This window comes from Crinia signifera, chromosome 6, assembly GCF_055691185.1.
Source record: "Crinia signifera chromosome 6, ASM5569118v1, whole genome shotgun sequence".
In the NCBI taxonomy this organism is placed as follows: Eukaryota; Metazoa; Chordata; class Amphibia; order Anura; family Myobatrachidae; genus Crinia; species Crinia signifera.
In genome coordinates this window covers 291137941-291159974 of record NC_139222.1, presented here as the reverse complement: position 1 = coordinate 291159974, position 22034 = coordinate 291137941, and the positions used below count along the sequence as shown (strand labels likewise).

The following is a 22034-nucleotide window of genomic DNA, read 5'->3' as shown; positions in this document are numbered from 1 at the left end:
ATCTCTCATCCTATTAAGTTTCACCCTCTGTTTAAGCCAGTATATAAGTTGTCTGCGGATGGGTCTCTATTTTTGTGTTGATAGAATTGGTGAGCCCTGCCCTCTACTGGCAGCTCCTAATAACTGCAGCTGTAGTCTTACTGCTGCCATACACACCACTTCATATTTTGATAGGTGGGTGCTAGATCCCATAATACAGGATAGATACATCGTTTTCCACAAAAGTAGATCAAATATATCTATATACAGTATATCTGTTCCTCTATGTGGCTGATGTCTGACTGTCTCTCCCTCCTACAGCCCCAAGCACTGATCCCTATGTATTTCTGTCAGTAGGGATCTCTTCTTCTATGGGGTGCCGAACGAGGTCCCGACAGTCATTTGCCTGACTGTTAAAACACTGACAGACGGGTTCCCGACGGCCACCGGCTATTCTCCCTTGTGGGGGTCCACGACCCACACACTCGCCACCGTGTCACAGTGCTTTGTTGCACTCGCCATTCTGTCTGTGTCCGGCCAGTTGGGCTAATGACTGTCGGGATCCCGACTGTCGGAACCCTATACCACACCCCTTCTATGTGGCTGATGTCTGACTGTCCCTCTCCTGCAGCCTCCTTAGCACTGATCCCTATATATATATCTATCAGTAGGGATCTCTTCCCCCATGCGGTTGCTGCCTCGCCCTGACGTATGACTGTCTCTTTATTACAATACAGGGGGACTTCACCCGGACTGGGGAGAGGAAGCTTGCAGGGGTTATGAAAGACGGCGTGAACTCTGCCAACCGATACTACCTTAACCGGTTCAAGGACGCTTACCGCCAGGCGGTGATTGGTAAGAGAAGCTTTGTGTCGTACATGTGTGACGTGGGATCACAGCCATAAAATATATAATAATATCCTGTTCTGGACTTATACACCTCATGGAGCAAACATCAGCTTTACCTACATTAGTTCATTGAGCCGCATTTTAAATGTATGATGTTTAAAGTTCAAGACTTTTTTTTATTTTTAACTATCTACTCAAGTTATCAGAGGATCAGAGGCTATGCCATTACTATCTGCCACAGTTACTGTAAGGTGGTCAGAGGCTATCCCGTAATTATCTGTTCCAGTTACAGTAAGGGATCAGAGGCTATGCCATTACTATCTGCCACAGTTACAGTAAGGGATCAGAGGCTATCCCATAACTATCTGCCACAGTTACTGTAAGGTGGTCAGAGGCTATCCCGTAATTATCTGCCACAGTTACAGTAAGGGATCAGAGGCTATCCCGTAATTATCTGCCACAGTTACTGTAAGGGGATCAGAGGCTATCCCATAACTATCTGCCACAGTTACTGTAAGGTGGTCAGAGGCTATCCCATAACGATCTGCCCCCAGGTACTGTAAGGTGGTCAGAGGCTATCCCGTAATTATCTGCTCCAGTTACAGTAAGGGATCAGAGGCTATGCCATTACTATCTGCCACAGTTACAGTAAGGGATCAGAGGCTATCCCGTAATTATCTGCCACAGTTACTGTAAGGGGATCAGAGGCTATGCCATAACTATCTGCCACAGTTACTGTAAGGGGATCAGAGGCTATCCCATAACTACCTGCCACAGTTACTGTAAGGTGGTCAGAGGCTATCCCATAACAATCTGCCCCCAGGTACTGTAAGGTGGTCAGAGGCTATCCCGTAATTATCTGCCACAGTTACAATAAGGGATCAGAGGCTATGCCATTACTATCTGCCACAGTTACTGTAAGGTGGTCAGAGGCTATCCCGTAATTATCTGCCACAGTTACAGTAAGAGATCAGAGGCTATCCCGTAATTATCTGCCACCGTTACTGTAAGGGGATCAGAGGCTATGCCTTAACTATCTGCCACAGTTACTGTAAGGGGATCAGAGGCTATCCCATAACTATCTGCCACAGTTACTGTAAGGTGGTCAGAGGCTATCCCATAACAATCTGCCCCCAGGTACTGTAAGGTGGTCAGAGGCTATCCCGTAATTATCTGCCGCAGTTACAGTAAGGGGGGGGGGGGTCAGAGGCTATCCCATAACGATCTTCCTCCAGGTACTGTAAGGGGGTTAGAGGCTACCCCATAACTATCTGCCGCAGTTATAGTAAGGTGGTCAGAGGCTATCCCATAACGATCTGCCCCCAGGTACTGTAATGGGGTCAGAGGCTATCCCATAATTATCTGCTTCAGTTACTGTAATGGGGTCAGAGGCTATCCCATAACTATCTGCCCCCAGTTACAGTAAGGGGGTCAGAGGCTATCCCATAACTATCTGCCCTCAGTTACAGTAAGGGGGTCAGAGGCTATCCCATAATTATCTGCCCCCAGTTACTGTAAGGTGGTCAGAGGGTATCCCATAACGATCTGCCCCCAGGTACTGTAATGGGGTTAGAGACTATCCCATAACGATCTGTCCCTAATTAAGGGTAGGGGTCTGATAGCTCCCCGGGTGCTTGCGATGTCACGTAGGGGTCTGATAGAACTCCAGGTGCTTGCGAAGTCATGCAGGGGTCTGATAGTACCCCAGGTGCTTGCGATGTCATGTAGGGGTCTGATAGTACCCCAGGTGTTTGCGATGTTACGTAGGGGTCTGATAGAACTCCAGGTGCTTGCGATGTCATGTAGGGGTCTGATAGTACCCCAGGTGCTTGCGATGTCATGTAGGGGTCTGATAGTACCCCAGGTGCTTGCGATGTCACGTAGGGGTCTGATAGAACTCCAGGTGCTTGCGATGTCATGTAGGGGTCTGATAGTACCCCAGGTGCTTGCGATGTCATGTAGGGGTCTGATAGTACCCCAGGTGCTTACGATGTCATGTAGGGGTCTGATAGTACCCCAGGTGCTTGCGATGTCACGTAGGGGTCTGATAGAACTCCAGGTGCTTGCGATGTCATGTCGGGGTCTGATAGCACCCCGGGTGCTTGCAATGTCACGTAGGGGTCTGATAGCACCCCAGGTGCTTGCGATGTCATGTCGGGGTCGGATAGCACCCCGGGTGCTTGCGATATCACGTTGGGGTCTGATAGCACCCCGGGTGCTTGCGATATCACGTTGGGGTCTGATAGCATCTTGGGTGCCTGTGATGCTGTGTAGATGTCTGACAGGTGCTTATGATGTCCTCTTCTCTTCCAGACCTGATGCTGGGGGTCCCTGTGACTGAAGATCTTTATTCCATCTTCACGAAGGAGAAGGAGCATGAAGCCTTACACCGTCAGAGCCAGAGGAACCACCAGGAACTGATCAGCCAGCTCCTCCAGAACTACATGCAGATGTTGTTACCAGACAACGAGAAGTTCCATGGCGGATGGGCACTTATAGACTGCGACCCCAGGTCTGTTATCACCTATGGGAGCGCTGTGTATGATTACCTGCCCATGTTCCCCTTCTACTGGCCACCTACATACATGTCCTCTCATCCCCTGGCAGGTGTCAGGGTGGGGCTGGGCTCGTCTGCTCTACATAGGGACGATAAATTATTACAGCCCATTAGGTTAGAAGCTGGTTACTATGGGCTGATCTCATGTGTGATATAATTACCCAGCTTGTCTCTCCAGAAGTTATATTGGTGATGTAATGCTGTTGTGTTCTTCTCTGATAATAAACCCTGATAAAGGATGCACAACTTGTATATTACAGAGCATCGATGTGAGTGACAGGCCAATGGCCAATCAGACTTCACTGATTGGCTGAAGTGCTGGAATCAGCCGGTGTGATTGGCTGCTTCTCCGTTGGGCCCATTTGTAGCATGGGTGATGCTCACAAATAACAAGGGGGACCCCATGCGGGATTATTCCTATAGTAGTGAGACCAGGCCCCATAACCACCTGCTGGTTGTGCATTTCTCAAGGTGGGGACAAGTGACCTGCTGTAGCCCCACATGTGTTATAGATCATCAGCCACTGATAACTCATCCTTGGTTAGTAGAAGCTGTTATCTGTGCAGCTCCCGTTCCGTCGAGCATCCTAATATGACTGACTAATGATAGCACCTCCCCTAGCGTCACAGACTAAGTGGGTGGTACCGGCAGAAGCTGGTAAGAGGTGGTGGCGTGTTTCTATAATGACTGTCTTTTCTTTGTAGTCTCATCGATGCCACTCACAAAGATGTTGAAGTCTTACTGCTGCTGTCCAACTGTGCTTATTACGTTGCCTAGTAAGTGTCTCCTGCCCCCTGGTTACCTTATAATCACCGGTATAATGTGTCTCCTGCCCCCTGGTTACCGTATAATCACCGGTACAATGTGTCTCCTGCCCCCTGGTTGCCTTATAATCACCGGTATAATGTGTCTCCTGCCCCCTGGTTACCTTATAATCACCTGTATAATGTGTCTCCTGCCCCCTGGTTACCTTATAATCACCGGTACAATGTGTCTCCTGCCCCCTGGTTACCCTATAATCACCTGTATAAAGTGTCTCCTGCCCCCTGGTTACCTTATAATCACCGGTACAATGTGTCTCCTGCCCCCTGGTTACCTTATAATCACCGGTATAATGTGTCTCCTGCCCCCTGGTTACTTATAATCACCGGTATAATGTGTCTCCTGTCCCCTGGTTACCTTATAATCACCGGTACAATGTGTCTCCTGCCCCCTGGTTACCGTATAATCACCGGTATAATGTGTCTCCTGCCCCCTGGTTACTTATAATCACCGGTACAATGTGTCTCCTGCCCCCTGGTTACCGTATAATCACCGGTACAATGTGTCTCCTGCCCCCTGGTTACTTATAATCACCGGTACAATGTGTCTCCTGCCCCCTGGTTACTTATAATCACCGGTACAATGTTTCTCCTGCCCCCTGGTTACCTTATAATCACCGGTACAATGTGTCTCCTGCCCCCTGGTTACCGTATAATCACCGGTATAATGTGTCTCCTGCCCCCTGGTTACTTATAATCACCGGTACAATGTGTCTCCTGCCCCCTGGTTACCGTATAATGTGTCTCCTGCCCCCTGGTTACTTATAATCACCGGTACAATGTGTCTCCTGCCCCCTGGTTACTTATAATCACCGGTACAATGTGTCTCCTGCCCCCTGGTTACCTTATAATCACCGGTACAATGTGTCTCCTGCCCCCTGGTTACTTATAATCACCGGTACAATGTGTCTCCTGCCCCCTGGTTACCGTATAATCACCGGTATAATGTGTCTCCTGCCCCCTGGTTACTTATAATCACCGGTACAATGTGTCTCCTGCCCCCTGGTTACCGTATAATCTCCGGTACAATGTGTCTCCTGCCCCCTGGTTACCGTATAATCACCGGTATAATGTGTCTCCTGCCCCCTGGTTACTTATAATCACCGGTACAATGTGTCTCCTGCCCCCTGGTTACCTTATAATCACCGGTACAATGTGTCTCCTGCCCCCTGGTTACCGTATAATCACCGGTACAATGTGTCTCCTGCCCCCTGGTTACCTTATAATCACCGGTACAATGTGTCTCCTGCCCCCTGGTTACCGTATAATCACCGGTACAATGTGTCTCCTGCCCCCTGGTTACCTTATAATCACCGGTACAATGTGTCTCCTGCCCCCTGGTTACCTTATAATCACCGGTACAATGTGTCTCCTGCCCCCTGGTTACCGTATAATCACCGGTACAATGTGTCTCCTGCCCCCTGGTTACCGTATAATCACCGGTACAATGTGTCTCCTGCCCCCTGGTTACCTTATAATCACCGGTATAATGTGTCTCCTGCCCCCTGGTTACCTTATAATCACTGGTACAATGTGTCTCCTGCCCCCTGGTCACTGTCTCTGTATGACTCCCGTCCTCCGGTCCTGTATAATGTGTCTGCCGGTCACTGTGTGACTCCCGTCCTCTGATTCTGTATAATGTTTCTGCCGGTCACTGTGTGACTCCCGTCCTCCGGTCCTGTATAATGTTTCTGCCGGTCACTGTGTGACTCCCGTCCTCTGGTTCTGTATAATGTTTCTGCCGGTTACTGTATGACTCCGGTCCTGTATAATGTGTCTGCCGGTCACTGTATGATTCCCGTCCTCCGGTCCTGTATAATGTGTCTGCCGGTCACTGTATGACTCCCGTCCTCTGGTTCTGTATAATGTTTCTGCCGGTCACTGTGTGACTCCCGTCCTCCGGTCCTGTATAATGTTTCTGCCGGTCACTGTGTGACTCCCGTCCTCCGGTCCTGTATAATGTTTCTGCCGGTCACTGTGTGACTCCCGTTCTCCGGTCCTGTATAATGTGTCTGCCGGTCACTGTGTGACTCCCGTCCTCCGGTCCTGTATAATGTGTCTGCCGGTCACTGTGTGACTCCCGTCCTCCGGTCCTGTATAATGTGTCTGCCGGTCACTGTGTGACTCCCGTCCTCCGGTCCTGTATAATGTGTCTGCCGGTCACTGTGTGACTCCCGTCCTCTGGTTCTGTATAATGTTTCTGCCGGTCACTGTGTGACTCCCGTCCTCCGGTCCTGTATAATGTTTCTGCCGGTCACTGTGTGACTCCCGTCCTCCGGTCCTGTATAATGTGTCTGCCGGTCACTGTATGAATCCCGTCCTCCGGTCCTGTATAATGTTTCTGCCGGTCACTGTGTGACTCCCGTCCTTTGGACCTGTATAATGTTTCTGCCGGTCACTGTGTGACTCCCGTCCTCCGGTCCTGTATAATGTTTCTGCCGGTCACTGTGTGACTCCCGTCCTCCGGTCCTGTACAATGTGTCTGCCGGTCACTGTATGACTCCCGTCCTGTATAATCACCGGTGTACTGTCTCCTGATCTCGGCACTCAGATGCTTTGTTCTCTTGCAGCTATGACGATGAGGTGGATAAGGTGAATCAGTATCAGCGGCTAAGTCTGGATGACTTGGAGAAGATTGAGATTGGTGAGTTCTGTGATGAGATAATATCATTCCCTATGTTCCCTACTGTTGGCGGATAGTCACTGCATGTTCCCCACTGGGATACAGGTGTCCCCTTCTGTTTAGAGCTTGCCCCGTTGGTGTGACCCGTCTGTTCTTTACCTGCCATTCCCATGTGGTAGGGATCCTGGTGACCACTTAAAGGATTCCCTCTGTCACCGTGATCTGTATCCTCCTCTCGCACAGGTCCTGAACCAACCTTTTTTGGGAAACCCAAATTTTCCTGCATGCGGCTGCACTACAAGTACAAGGATACCAGCGGCTACTTCCACACACTGAGGGCAGTGACGCGGAACCCAGAGGAGGATGGAAAAGGTAACAGCAGACAGACTGAGTATTTGATCACAGGTGACTTACTTAGTACCTCAGTTATCTTCGGGACACGTCAGGAGCCACAGGGCTAACACTGGGTAGTGGAGTGGGAGAGAGCATTCCAGCACCAGAAAGGTTAAACTTGTTACTGCCTCCCAGATAGACAGGCTCCTCCCCCTCCCTACCCCACCTCCCAGACAGCCAGGCTCCTCCCCCCTCTACTCCACCCCCAGGCCAGGCTCCTTCCCTCCTTTTACCCAGCCCCCAGGTCAGGCTCCTTCCCTCCTGTACCCCTCCTCCAGGCCAGGCTCCTTCCCTCCTCTGCCCAGCCCCAGGTCAGGCTCCTTCCCTCCTGAACCCCTCCTACAGGCCAGGCTCCTTCCCTCCTCTACCCCTCCTCCAGGCCAGGCTCCTTCCCTCCTCTACCCAGCCCCCAGGTCAGGCTCCTTCCCTCCTCTACCCAGCCCCCAGGTCAGGCTCCTTCCCTCCTCCAGGCCAGGCTCCACCCCTGCTGCACCCCGCCGCCAGGCTCCTCCCCTCCTCTACCCCACCGCCAGATCAGGCTCCTCCCCTCCTCTAACCTGTCACCAGGCTCCACCCCACCTCCAGGTCAGGATGCACAGTTTTTCCTGTGCTGGCAGGAGCCAACATGCACCTTATAGAGGGGTTTCATTATGCAGCCTTACTTATTTTTTAAATCTTTATTTATTCACTGACTGTGTGCCAGTGACAGGGCAGCAGCGTGGGGGTTCTATTAGACACCCACGCTGCTGGTCCATCACCCGGACCCTGCAGCTGCACACCACGCATCAGCGAGTGACCGCAGCCATCCCCGGGCACTTGGGAGACCACAGCCGGGCACCGGGGACACCAATTCAGCTCCTGGACCACCAGGGATAAAGTGTGTGGTCAGCGGCGCATGAGGTCTTCTTCCCTGGCAGCCATTTGTTAGAAGGGGGAGGGAGATTGCTAGACTGTGATAGAGGGAGATTGCTGCTATGTCAGGGAGTCTCCTGCAGAATGCAGGAGGGGAGGTAACTATGATGTAACAGTGTAATGTGGGCTAGGTGACATGGGGGAGATTGCTAGACTAATGAGGGAGATTGCTGCGATGTCAGAGAGTCTCCTGCAGAATGCAGGAGGGGAGGTAACTATGATGTAACAGTGTAATGTGGGCTAGGTGACATGAGGGAGATTGCTAGACTAATGAGGGAGATTGCTGCGATGTCAGAGAGTCTCCTGCAGAATGCAGGAGGGGAGGTAACTATGATGTAACAGTGTAATGTGGGCTAGGTGACATGAGGGAGATTGCTAGACTAATGAGGGAGAGAGGGAGACTGGTGCTATGTGAGGGAGTCTCCTGCAGAATGCAGGAGGGGAGGTAACTATGATGTAACAGTGTAATGTGGGCTAGGTGACATGAGGGAGATTGCTAGACTAATGAGGGAGAGAGGGAGACTGCTGCTATGTCAGGGAATCTCCTGCAGAATGCAGATGGGGAGGTAACTACGATGTAACAGTGTAATGTGGGCTAGGTGACATGAGGGAGATTGCTAGACTAATGAGGGAGAGATGGAGATTGCTGCTATGTCAGGGAGTCTCCTGCAGGAGGGGAGGTGACTATGGTGTAACAGTGTAATGTGGGCTAGGTGACATGAGGGAGATTGCTAGACTAATGAGGGAGATTGCTGCGATGTCAGGGAGTCTCCTGCAGAATGCAGGAGGGGAGGTAACTATGATGTAACAGTGTAATGTGGGCTAGGTGACATGCGGGAGATTGCTAGACTAATGAGCGTAAGAGGGAGATTGCTGCTATGTGAGGGAGTCTCCTGCAGAATGCAGGGGGGAGGTAACTATGCCGTAACAGTATAATGTGGGCTAGGTGACATGAGGGAGATTAGTAGACTAATGAGGGAGAGAGGGAGATTGCAGCTATGTCAGGGAGTCTCCTGCAGAATGCAGGAGGGGAGGTAACTATGATGTAACAGCGTAATGTGGGCTAGGTGACATGAGGGAGATTGCTAGACTAATGAGAGAGAGCAGGAGATTGCTGCTATGTCAGGGAGTCTCCTGCAGAATGCAGGAGGGGAGGTAACTATGATGTAACAGTGTAATGTGGGCTAGGTGACATGAGGGAGATTGCTAGACTAATGAGGGAGAGAGGGAGATTGCTGCTATGTCAGGGAGTCTCCTGCAGAATGCAGGAGGGGAGGTAACTATGATGTAACAGTATAATCTGGGCTAGGTGACATGAGGGAGATTGTTAGAGTAATGAGGGAGAGAGGGAGATTGCTGCTATGTCAGGGAGTCTCCTGCAGAATGCAGGAGGGGAGGTAACTATGATGTAACATTGTATGTGTACTGCTGTAACTATCACTGCCTGTCAGAGGTATACTGTGTTAGCTGTACCATATAGGTTGCCTTTCTGTCACTGTTTCAGCGCATACAGAGCCTGGTAATGTCCAATAAGACAGGGCCCCATCACTGCTGTTTTGTACATCCTGTAATGCTGGCCTGCCCCCCCCCACAGGACTCCTGTAATGCTGGCCTGCCCCCCCCCACAGGACTATGTCCAGGACGGCTTATGCGCTAGCCGCTACAATGCACGGGTGCCGCCCATAGCTCCAGCCACCTCTCAGGAGCCTGCTTGGGCCACGTTGCTTACTCAGATGATGGCACAGCTAGTAGGTGGGCTCTCACCTGCACCGCCCCTACAGCCTATTATGCCATCCTCATTCCACAGGATTTACCCCCCCTCCCCCCCTTCCCTAGGTATTGGAGCCATCCTTGGTTGACTTTATTATATGCCTCTGTATAAACTATGGGGCTACAGTCAGGGAGCCCTCTTCATCCCAGCCCTCCTTCAGCAAGGGCCGCCCTGTCACGCATTACTAAGGCACCCTTAGTCACAGTGGTAAAGGAGGGCCTTAATTTAGAGGACCCTGCTGAAACAGATCCTCTGGCCATATTTTTAAACGTCCTTGGAGGATTCTATCTGGACGTCTGCAGGCTTGGAAAATGTCCTCTCAGACCCCCTCCCTCAGGAGGATAGGGTCCGCTGGGAAACTACTCCTACTGTAGGTGCTCATGTAAAGAAGCTAGTGCGATCATCTCCGCTGCCCATTCCACCTGCGCCCCTGCAGATTGGAAATTGGAAAACTTCCTAAAACGTATTTGCACCACTCTAAAGGCGGTAGCTAGGCATGCCCGGGCATCAGCCTGGGTGGCTAAGGTCACGGTAGAATAGGCAACTACTCCTGCAGGTGCCACTGAGAAGGGCGTACTTGTGGAGAAGGGGTACATCAGGCCGCACCCTACTTGGAGGCAGTTCTTGTCACTGCTCCTCTAACCTTCCGTGTGTCTGCTTAGCCTGTTGCAGCATGGAGATCCCTGTGACTGCGCTTTTGGAGGGTGGACCTAGCCTCTGAGAATCTCAGAAGCGCTTCCCTTTGAGGGTTCCCTCTTGTTTGAGTCCGAACTGGATAACATTGTGGCTATGGTAGCAGCTTACAAGGCAGCTTTCCTTTCACCCACTCCTACACCCCGTCCCCGTGTTAGGGGACATTCCTTTTCCAGAACCCGGCCCCGGCCTGCTAAGTCATCCGGGCCAGGTGTAAGCATCCCTAGGTCACCGGGCGCCCTGACTCTCAGCCAGATGGCAAACCCTTCACGACGGAGCGGACCTCCACCTGGGGGTTCCCTCAGTGGGAGGTCGCCTGTTGGGGTTTTCAGGCGTCTAGTTGGAATCCACAACTGACACATGGGTTTGGGATGTTGTCCCCTGAGCCTACTCCCTAACCTTTCAGTGTTGCCCAACCAACTCCTTCCTTCCCACGTGTTCTCCAAAGGACTGGGAAAAGTTCAGGTCTCTGGAACACTCCATCCAGAAACTTCTAAGGTAGGCCGTCATAGCACCTGTCCCTTCGGCTCAAGGAGGCTCAGGATTCTACACCAGCATTTTTTCTGGACAGGAAGCCCAGCGGGTCATGCCATCACATTCTCAACCTAACACCACTCAAGAAGTTTGTTAGGGTCCTGAGGTTCAGCATGGAAAATTGGCGATCCATAGTCTTGGCCCTATGATTAGGACACTGTATGGCTTTTCTGGACATCCTGGATGCATATCTGCATATTCCCATCAGGCCTGAACATCATCGGTTTCTGCGGTTTGCACTGCAAGACCGTCACTTTCAGTTTCAGGCTCTGCCTTTCGGACAGCAGGCTTCTCACCATGGAGTCCGGATACTTCCGTATCTGGACGACCTGTTGTTACTGGCACACCCAGCAGAAGTTCTCCAGGACCATATGCCCACAGTGGTGATGGTCCCGGAATGTCTCGGCTGCAACATTAATTGGCCCAAGTCATCCATGCTTCCAGCTCAGTCTATGATCCATCTGGGATCCTGGTTAGATACAACACATCAAAGTATCTGCCTGCCAGAGGAACGCCATGGGACCCTACTGTCCCACGTCCGATGTCTCCTCGGCCGAGTGTCAGTGCATATAGGCACGAGGGTCCTAGGTTCTTTATTATAGACCTCTGGCATGGCGGAATATGCCCAGGGGTGATCCTCACCAAGTGGTCGGGATCCTACCACAACATCCGGTCACGGATGATAGCCTTAAACACCGGCAGTACGTCTCTTGCTTTACTGGTGGCTTCTAGGCCTTACCCTCACAGTGGGGAGACTATTTTGGATCCACCAGCAGACCCCTGGCTGAAAGGTAGCCCTCTGCAGGTCCAGTCTGACATTGCGACGGCGGTGGATTAGATCAACCGCCAAGACGGCACTCGCAGTCTGGCTGCCATGGCACAGACATCCCACATCTTTCAGTGCGGAGATAAAGATCCCTGCTCTCAGCAAATTTTTCCTGGGAGTATTTAGTTGGGAAGCAGACATGCTGAGCCATCAGGCTCTGGATGCCTGCGAATGGGACATCCTTCCGGCGGTGTTCCAGATGCTGGTACACCTTTGTGGCAGACCCGGAGTGGACTTCATGGCATCGCACCATGACCTCGAGGTCACCCTGTACGTGTCCAGGTCTCGTGACCGCAAGGGCTTGCATGGTGGACACCCTGTCAGCCCTAGGACTGTTTTGCTCTCTTGTATGCCTTTCCCCCCTCAATTTCGCACCTCTTGTTAGTGGTCCGAAAGTTGTCTGGTGGCTCCACATTGGCCCAGATGATTCTGGTTCTTGGATCTACAGACCCTACCAATGGCCCCTCCGATACGTCTACCTCTATGTCCAGATCTGCTCTCTCAGAGACCGTGTCTACACCTGGTTTACAGCGTCTTGCTTTGACAGGGTGGCTGTTGAGACCTCCCTGTTATGGGCTAGAGGCTATAACACCAGAGTATTCTCAACATTGCTCAGGGCACGTGTGAACGGATGCCTGCCATTACGCTCTGGCTACACCCTTCGGGTCCACAGATAGCGGTTCCTGGTCTCACGGGACCTGGCCAATAGGGGATTCCCTGTTACCGTCAGCAACTGCCTGTTACTGACTCCGCCCACTATGCAGTGTGCGGGGATATTGCTGCCACCACCAGACTCCTCCTACGTGGCATCTGGAACCATGGTTACCTTAGACCCAAACGCTGGCAAATGAGTACTACCTGCTGGAGTGGGTGTGCGTCGACATGCTGCTTACACACCCCCGACTGGCATCGATTGGTTCCCCACTGGTCACGGACCAGACCTCTGCTTCGTTAGCTGGCAGAGCGAAAACTTGGGGACGCTGGATGCTATACCCAGAACAGCCGGAGAACGGAATTATTGCAGTAATTCTGTTGGTCGCAGATGAAGCCGTCGTCTTGGGCAATAGATGGTTTTTTTGCTCAAAGTAGAAGCTCTTAAAAGATCCCTCTCCTAGGTCCCTAGGAGGTACAGCATACAGGTGATGTTACAGCATTCAGATCAGGTAGAGCTGTACAATTTTACAGGCAAAACTTGTGCCTTTTTATCTAAAATCCACACAGTGTACCACAGGGGGTAATTACACCCTGTTCTCCCCACCCAATGAGCATTGTGCAGGAGGTGTACATGCCTGGGACTTTTACATTCATATATCATTTGGGACCTTTTCCTGTCATAAATAGATCCAGATTACATGTCAAAGGGTTCAATCTAATTTCCTTAACTTTAAGGAATGGTGGAGATCATTTGATTACTGTATCTCCTGGACATGTTTACATAAAGAAACACAAATGTCTGTGCATTACCGACAAATCGCACACAGGATGGCCTGGGTTCAGTGACACATCACATACACAAGTTTCCCCATTAACACCTCCACACAGGACTTCAGACACAAAGCCCGCCACCTGCGGTGTATTGGCCACTCACAGGAGAAGGCTGTTTAGCATCTCATCTCCCTGTCACAAAGATTTTCTAAACTCCTTCCTCCAGAAAGGTATAAAGTGCATTTTAAGTCCAGAATGCATTCCCCAATACAATATACAAAATATATGGTACAGTCCCAGCTCAGTGCTTAACATATATTTCATAAATATAAATATACTTTGGGCCTTGTGCCCAGCAGCAGGCTACAACTTACAGCAGCACTGCAGAAGGGGTCCTGTCCCAGCTCAGTGCTGCCCATACAGTTTAAAACATGTCAAGTGCCTTTGTCCGGAATGGCTTAACCCCTTCAGTGCTGTGGCCGCCATTAACCCCTGTGTGCCGGGCTCTCTGGCCACAGCACGCAAATGTTCTGCAGCAGGTGCTTCCATCACAACTGGCGGGCTTACTTTTCCTGGTGTTGTGCTCGCCACTTCAGTTCCTGGATTTACCACCTGGCCAGGATTTTGTCCCAAAAGGGCCTGGAGACTGGGTTAAACTCTACTTTGAAGGTACAGGTTTTGGCTTTGTCCATCTTGTTCCATCGGATGTTCGCACTGTTGTTGGTTGTCCGCACGTTCCTGCAGGGCATCATACATATGCAGCTTCCCTGGTAGCCCCATGGGACCTTTGCCGGGTACTCGCTGCTCTTTAGAACCCACCATTTGAGCCCTTACAGTTAGTGGACCTTTGTTGACTCACCTGGGAGACTTTTCCTGTTGGCGATTCCTTTGGCCAGGAGGGTGTCTGACCTGTCAGTTTTTTGTCACCAAAACCATTACTTCTCTTCAGCTAGATCGGGCAATTCTTCTGGCAACGTTGCAAGGCAGCGACTTGGTCATCCGCCAATCCCTTTTTATGCTTTTAAGTATTTGGACTCTGCGTTTGCCCAGAGTGTACTGGCTGTGGCACAGGTGCATCCCCACCCTTAGTTGGCTGCTTTAGGGCCATCCCAGCATAAGCCCTGTGGCCCCTGACGTGTCCTGAATAATAAAATAAGATTTTTGTCTTACCTGTTAAATCTCTTTCTTCGAGGACGTCAGGGGCCACAGGGATTCTTCCCTGCCGCGCCTGCTTCAGTTGAAAGTTAATAGTTCCTCTGTTGAGAGTACTCACACATGTTACGGTTTCCTCTGTTGAGGGACCTCACATGTTAGGGGCTTCTCTTCCTTCTCTCTTGTCTCCTGCCCTGGCTTGTTGAAAACTGAGGTTTTTGGCCTGGAGGCGGGGTAGAGGGGAGGAGCCTGGCTGACCTAGGAGCAGCCACAGAAGTTAAACCTTTATGGCGCTGGATTGCTTTCTCTACCACTCCCTAATCAGCGTTAGCCCTGTGGCCCCTGACATCCTTGAAGAAAGATATTTAACAGGTATGACATGTCTCATTTTGATTTATCCATGTGTGCTGAAGCCTGGATATCCCTACACCCTGCCCTGTTAGTGTACATCGAGTCTGATCTAGTATTACCCATCCATCTCATTCTCCGTTCTGACCCAGCGGCGTTGCAGCCGGGCAGCAGATTACCCCCGGCGGCTCCTTTCTCTATCTGTACAGTATTATGAGTGTTATTGTTTGGTTTGTAGATACGCTGCTGTGTATTGCGGAGATGCTGAGAATCACCAGACAGGCCACGGGCACGGACATCCCCGTCATCGAGAAGAAGCTGGAGAGGTGAGGATGTGCATGTGTTAATGTCACTACGATGGGCCTTGAACATAGCAGCTCCTACTGGCAGGATCAGGGGCTGACCTGGGCTGTCTGAGCATAGCGTCCCCTACTGGCAGGATCAGGGGCTGAACTGGCCCTCCTGAGCATAGCGTCCCCTACTGGCAGGATCAGGGGCTGAACTGGCCCTCCTGAGCATAGCGTCCCCTACTGTCAGGATCAGGGGCTGAGCTGGCCCTCCTGAGCATAGCGTCCCCTACTGGCAGGATCAGGGGCTGAACTGGCCCACCTGAGCATAGCGTCCCTTACTGGCAGGATCAGGGGCTGAGCTGGCCCTCCTGAGCATAGCGTCCCCTACTGGCAGGACCAGGGGCTGGGCCTCCTGAGCATAGCATCCCCTACTGGCAGGATCAGGGGCTGAGCTGGCCCTCCTGAGCATAGCGTCCCCTACTGGCAGGATCAGGGACTGAACTGGCCCTCCTGAGCATAGCGTCCCCTACTGGCAGGACCAAGGGCTGGGCCTCCTGAGCATAGCATCCCCACATGGCAGGATCAGAGACTGAGCTGAGCCTCCTGAGCATAGCACCTCCTACTGGCAGGATCAGTGACTAACCTGGTCTGTCTGAGCATAGCACCTCCTACTGGCAGGATCAGGGACTGAGCTGGGCCGGTCAGTTAGTGTATATAACTGGCTGTTATCCCCGTACAGGTCAGTGTAAGATTATTATGCTTAATATGTGCCTTCTATAGACATTACCAATATGCACGTTCTCTGTATTGCACCCCAGTTATACATAATGGTCTGATTCTCCTGATACTAACCAGCTTGTTTTGGGATTGTTTCAGGAAAAGCAGCAAGCCTCATGAGGAGATAATGGGGATCCGTTCCAAAGGCCAGAAATTAGGGATGAACAGTATGGGCTTGGCGCAGAGCAAGAACTTCCTGATGAGCAAATTCTCCTCTCTCAACCAGAAAGTCAAACAAACCAACAGCAGTCTGCGCAAGTTGGGAACCTTCAACAAAGCGGAGGTAAAAGGCTTCCTCAAGCCCAACCTGCAGGTCAGTCTGTGGAAGTCCGACAGTAGCCTGGAAAACACTGGTGCGGAGACCAAAATTCACCTGGAATCAGACTTGGACCTTTCCTCGGACAGCGACTCTTTCCACTCAGATGATTACATTCCAAAGTCGGATGATGATGGGCACGTGGCCGCCTCGCTGGACAATATTGGCCACGTGGATTACGTTCTTCCCAGTTGTGGCATCATCGCTGCTGTTCCCCGCTTGGGCAGCCGCTCCCAGTCTGTCAGTAGTGCCGAGATGAATCTTCACATTCCCACTGAGATCCATGTCACCCAGTGTGAGACATCCCCTGAACAGAATGCCCTCATAGATTTTGGAACCCCCATTGATGCCTACTGCCACCAGTTTGTTCACGATGCCCAGACCAAAGATGGCCTTGTTCAAGGTGATACTGAGGTGCCGAAGGACTACGTGTCATCAGGGAATAATTCTCATGAAGCCTCTTGCACCGAGACTGAGTCTGAAGCAGAACCTTGTAACCGGCCTTCTCAACTTGACGTGTCTCTCAGTGATGCTGGCTCGGGTTTGTTATGCGTAGACCAAGCTCCGACGTCTGGGCGGTCTAGCCCGGGATCAGGCTCGGTGGACAGCAGCAGTAGCCGAGTAGTCTCGCCATTCGCCAAAATCCGTAGCTCGGTTGTCCAGGTGGCCAATATTACCCATGCCGGGCTGGCTCAAGGGATCAACTTTGCAGTGGCGAAAGTGCAAAAGTCTCCGGACCCCGATACGGTACCAGCCCAGCCACAAAACGATTTCAAAGACCTGTTCACTCAGTGTCAGACTCGTATCATACAGATTTGACTTGGCCTCTGCCGACATTCGTATACATTATTGCAAAGAGGCACCAAAACCCTTCCATTCCGCCTCTGCTGGAGAACGCTGTACGACCGGTCCCGCAGACCCCGCTCCGAAGCATTGGTATCAATTGTTTACAGATTTTACATTTTTTTTTTTATTTAAGATCTATATTTTTCCAGGCTTTTCAGCGTTCATATTAACGTTTTACGTTCTTTGTGTCAGATAACGTTATCTTGCCACCATTTTGGGGCTATTTGTTTTGATAGGGAAAACACTGTATTTTTTAGTTTGTAGCATTATTTATTTTTTAGATTCTTTTATAAGTCATGCGCTGGTTACTGTTACAGTTTGCTGTAACACATTATGATATCACTGACACTTTTTCATTTGCACAGTCTTCCCCCCCCATTGCCTTAAATAGAAGTATTACAACGACATGTGTCCCCCTCGTCCCCAGGTGACTGCGCTGTAAGCGGTTACCTTACACTGGAACGTCTGAAGCAATAGAGAATCCTTGTTTTTATAGAGGACGCCCTCTGAAACAACCCATTATACCAAACCTTCCCTATTGATACAGCATTGGCGGTGGATGGGTAGCTTTCTCTGGAGTTTAGTGGGACACAGCTAGGCAGGACCTTCTCTGGTGGTGGTCAGTGAGATACAGTGTGGCATCTGTTCTGTCACAGTGGGAGCCGCACTGGCGTTCCAGGACCATGTTACATGCAGGGCACTGTGGGGTCATCCAGCGAGAGACCTGTATTATGGACCAGGTGCACTACGGTTACTACTGCTATATCTCCACTCGCCGTGTGTACCCTCCCAGTATTTATACCTGTGTAAAGTCGTGTGCACATTGTGACGTTCTCCGGTACAACAGTTCATTTACATATTTATTAGGAATATTACGAATATTGTCCATCTATTTGTAGTGTTTTAAAAAGAATCTATATATAATTATATGTGTAAAAATAAAAAAGGGACTTATTTTAATTAAAAAAGTTACAAGACTTTTACTGTCTGTGTCTACTGGTACTTGGCTGCATAGCTTAATATACATAGGATGTCAAACATAAAGTTCTGCGACAGTATGTTATAGAATCCTTTTTCCTGTCCAGTCTTTTATTGGTCCTGTAATTGCCAAATACATCCCTGTTCTCTGGGTTACAGTATATAATGAAATTCTAGTTTGCGGCCTGTTGCAAGTCACTGCTGTGGCGGTCTGTCAGTCATCGGGAACTTCCTGCCTCACGGGACTTGTTGAAGTGCAGAACCTCATTAGAAGTTTCTGTCAGCATGTGACGCGTTTCATAGGGCGCTGCGCACTTCATTAGACAGGGTCAGACTGAGGTGAGCACAGGTGCTCTTAATGTTAGTGACATTTATACAGTCATCATTGATGGCGCAAAACGCTGCCCAAAATGTATATCCCCCAAGATGTCACCTACACCTTAAACAGAAAATGGAAATAAAGGAGAATACTTAGAATACTCAAAGGCGCGTAGGTCTAGATTTCATGGAGAGAAATTTTCCTTAATATATTCCATAACGGGGCAGATGTATGAAGGGTCGTTATGGGGGAGAAGGGGTATTAGCGCACGTTATGTGCACTGATACCGCTTCTCCCCCATGTATGAAGAGGCCGGGATGCGGTAAAGGACAGGGGCGCTATGCGCCCCTGTCCATATCGGCGCTGCTATCAAAATGATAGCAGGCCGAATGTATGAACGGTCAGCATTGCTGACCGTTCCGCACGAAGCCAGGTTTGGCTTCACCAGCATCAGGCTGGCGAAGCCCTATCTAAACAGCAGGGACAGCGCTGTCCCTGCTGTTAGGGCTGGGCTGTGCTGGGGATCTTGCGTGAACAGCGAGATCCCGCGCATGCCCAGTGCGGCCGGCCGGGGGACAGGAGATAGCGCATTAGTATTAACTGATGCGCTATCTCCAGAAAGGGACATCGCCGGAGGGGGGAGTTAACGCTCCCCCGCTTCGGCAGACAAGATGTTAATACATCTTGTCGATGTCCCTTCCTGCTTCGCCTCGCTATTGAGGCGAAGCAGGAAGTATCATAGCGGCGCGGTAAGCGCTGCTATGATACATCTGCCCCATTGTTCCTTAATATGTTCCTGCTTTGGCTCGGTTTCATGTACACATTGGTGATCAAAGATGATGGTATCTGGTAATTATTTCTGCTCAGTAATCACTGCTGAAAGAGAGGGGAAGGGGCCACAGGTAAGATGCTTGTAGCGGGTTCTTCATGCAGCTCTCAGTAAGTCCCCAGTGTATCCCAAAAACTTCGTCCATATAGCCAATAGTAAAATGGCAAGAAAAAGGTTTTATTACAAACAAGTATCACAAAAAGATTCTTTCCATGGGGGAAAAGTTCACATTACCAACATATCTCCATAAAGCCCTCGAGAAGAAGGAAAACAGCGAAGAATAAAATTTAAAAAAAATACATACATTAAAAAAGTTCCAGCAGAGTCCTTGGAGTGGTTTGGCTGTTCGCTCTCATGATGCACAATCAAAAGGAAAGTGGAGAGACGATATTTATCTAATGAACAGCCAATGATCGTTCACAGGAAGTGATGTCACTGATTACAAGAGACTTTGTCAACTTCATACATATTTAAATGGTATTTTTCAAGGAATAAAGTACTTACCAAACTAATTCAATGAGAAAGAGTATCACTGTGTGGTGCACATGAAACAAATTGAATAAAATGTAACTTTTATTTAAAATTGCTCATAAAAGAAATTGCGAAATATTGACATAAGACAATACATGTAAGACACGGACAGTGTTTTAAAAAGGATACTGAATCCTCACGCAGTGGGGCCCCACTGTGTTGTCTTCCCCAATATATTTTATTAGTTACTTATGACAAGCGTTACTATTGATACGAATGGCAAATATACTGTGATTTAGATGGTGCTGTATTGTACAGTTCCTATGTGTTCCATTTATTGCTGGCATATGCTGTGATTATGGGAAAATCATCCAAAGCTGCTTTATAAAAAATGGAAACAAGGAAATAATTGCGCTACTGTTTTATAATATGGATACAGTCTATCTGGCAGAGGACAGACAATTCCTTCAAATCTATAAGCACAGATGCTAAGCGGCATGTATCTATCTGGAGCCTTAGTATCGAGGCAGCGGACGCGCGCCCACTGTGACTGACTGAAACCCACCAAGCTGGCTGGGCACCACGTGCGGACTGAAGTATCAACACTGGATCACTTAGCCGCTCGGGGACAGCCGTCAACCTCCCTTGCCGCTAAGTGGCAAGGGAGGACCGGGGTGTATAGATACTGCACCTCCGATCTGCCGTCTGGTCTGGTGCTGTTTGAGCCCAGGGCTGGGGCATCCTTTCGGGGTGGAGCAGCCGGTAGAGGACAGGCGGAAAGAGGTAGGTTCCCAGCCAGTAAGGGAAAAGCTTCCAAATCTAGGTTTGGAGCCTTTAACAAGAAGCAGGTGTTTAAAGGACAGGATAAATCCTTTGCATGACGGGGCGGAGACTCCCCGTTCTGGCCTCAGAGTGGGGGGGTCGCCTCCTGCAGTTTCGGGACAGGTGGAAAATTCCTACAACGGACCCTTGGGTTTATTCCATTGTCTCCAAGGGTTACCAGATAAGTCTCAGGGGCTGCCCTCCACAGAGATTTCTCCCCACTCCTTTGCCAAGGGAAGCCAGTATGCAAACTACCCTCCTGGGGGCAACGTTGTATCAGAGAGAAAGGGGTGGTGGTCCCAGGTTCCTCAGGAGGAACGAAGAAAAGAGTTTTATTTCATTCGCTTTTTGGTCCCCAAACCAGACGGGTCTTTCGGGCGCATTCTAAATTTAAAGTCTTTAAATCTGCATCTTTGGGTGGATCATTTCCGCATGGAGTCTCTGCGTTCAGTGCTTTGCAGCATAGAGCCAGGGGAATATCTGGCATTGTTGGATATTCAGGATGCTTATCTACATATACCCATATGCAAGGAACATTAGTCCTTACTTCGCTTTGCAATAGGAGAGACCCATTTGCAGTTTAAAGCCCTACCTTTTGGTCTGGCTACGGCCCCGAGGGTCTTTACAAGTGATGGCTGTCATGACAGCATCCCCCAGGCTGAGAGAGATAGTGATTATTCTCTACTTAGATGATCTACTGTTTAAGGCGGAATCAGAGGAAAGACTTCAGGAACACCTGAAATTGGCAACACGGTTTTTACAAGACATGGGATGGGTGTTGAATCTTCCCAAGTCTCATTTAATTCCCACACAGAGACTACAGTTCCTGGGGGTCATTTTGGACACCCACTTGCAACGGGTGTTTCTGCCAGAGTCCAAAGCCACGGGACATCCGTCAGCTGGTGTTGATGATCCTACAACTACCAAGTCCTACAGTTTGGCAGGGGGTGAAACTTCTCGGCAAAATGGTGGCGACGTTCGAGATGCTCCAGTTTGCCAAGTTTTATTCAAGGACTTTTCAATGGAACATCCTTGCATGTTGGTCAGGGAACGCGAAGAACATGAAACAAGAGCGATTCTTCCTGTCTCAAGAAACAAAGGAGTCCTTAGCCTGGTGGATGGACACAGAGACGTTGCAGCTGAGGCGGTCCCTTCGCTCTTGGGAATGGTTGGTTATCACAACCGATGCCAGTGTCAAGGGGGGGGGGGGCGGTAGCCCTTCACCTACGGTTGCAGGGCCTGTGGTCCAGTCAAGATTCGAAACTGCAGATTTTTTAATATTTTGGAACTTCGGGTGGTTTGAAAAACCCTTCAACAGGCGGAGGATCTTTTGAAGGGATTCCCGATACGGGTACAGTTGAACAACGCCATGGCTGTGGCTTACCTGAATGCAGGAAGTCTCGCACATTTTCAGGCGGGCAGAAATCAACATTCCTGCTCTGTTGGCTGTGTTAATTCCGGGGATCCGGAATGTAGAGGCAGATTTCCTCAGCAGAGAGGATT

General features: G+C 50.2%; 1 protein-coding gene across 1 annotated transcript in view; it reads left to right on the top strand.

Annotated features, from left to right (window-relative positions):
- Nucleotides 1-18100, top strand: part of INPP5F (inositol polyphosphate-5-phosphatase F) — an 84007-nt gene extending 65907 nt beyond the window's left edge. The window contains exons 13-19 of the mRNA XM_083149916.1: nucleotides 717-834; nucleotides 3142-3340; nucleotides 4090-4161; nucleotides 6777-6850; nucleotides 7073-7201; nucleotides 15122-15209; nucleotides 16050-18100. Of these exons, the coding sequence (XP_083006042.1) occupies nucleotides 717-834; nucleotides 3142-3340; nucleotides 4090-4161; nucleotides 6777-6850; nucleotides 7073-7201; nucleotides 15122-15209; nucleotides 16050-17085 (1716 nt within the window). The 3' untranslated portion in view covers nucleotides 17086-18100. The remainder of the gene's footprint in view (nucleotides 1-716; nucleotides 835-3141; nucleotides 3341-4089; nucleotides 4162-6776; nucleotides 6851-7072; nucleotides 7202-15121; nucleotides 15210-16049) is intronic.
- Nucleotides 18101-22034: the final 3934 nt, after the last annotated feature.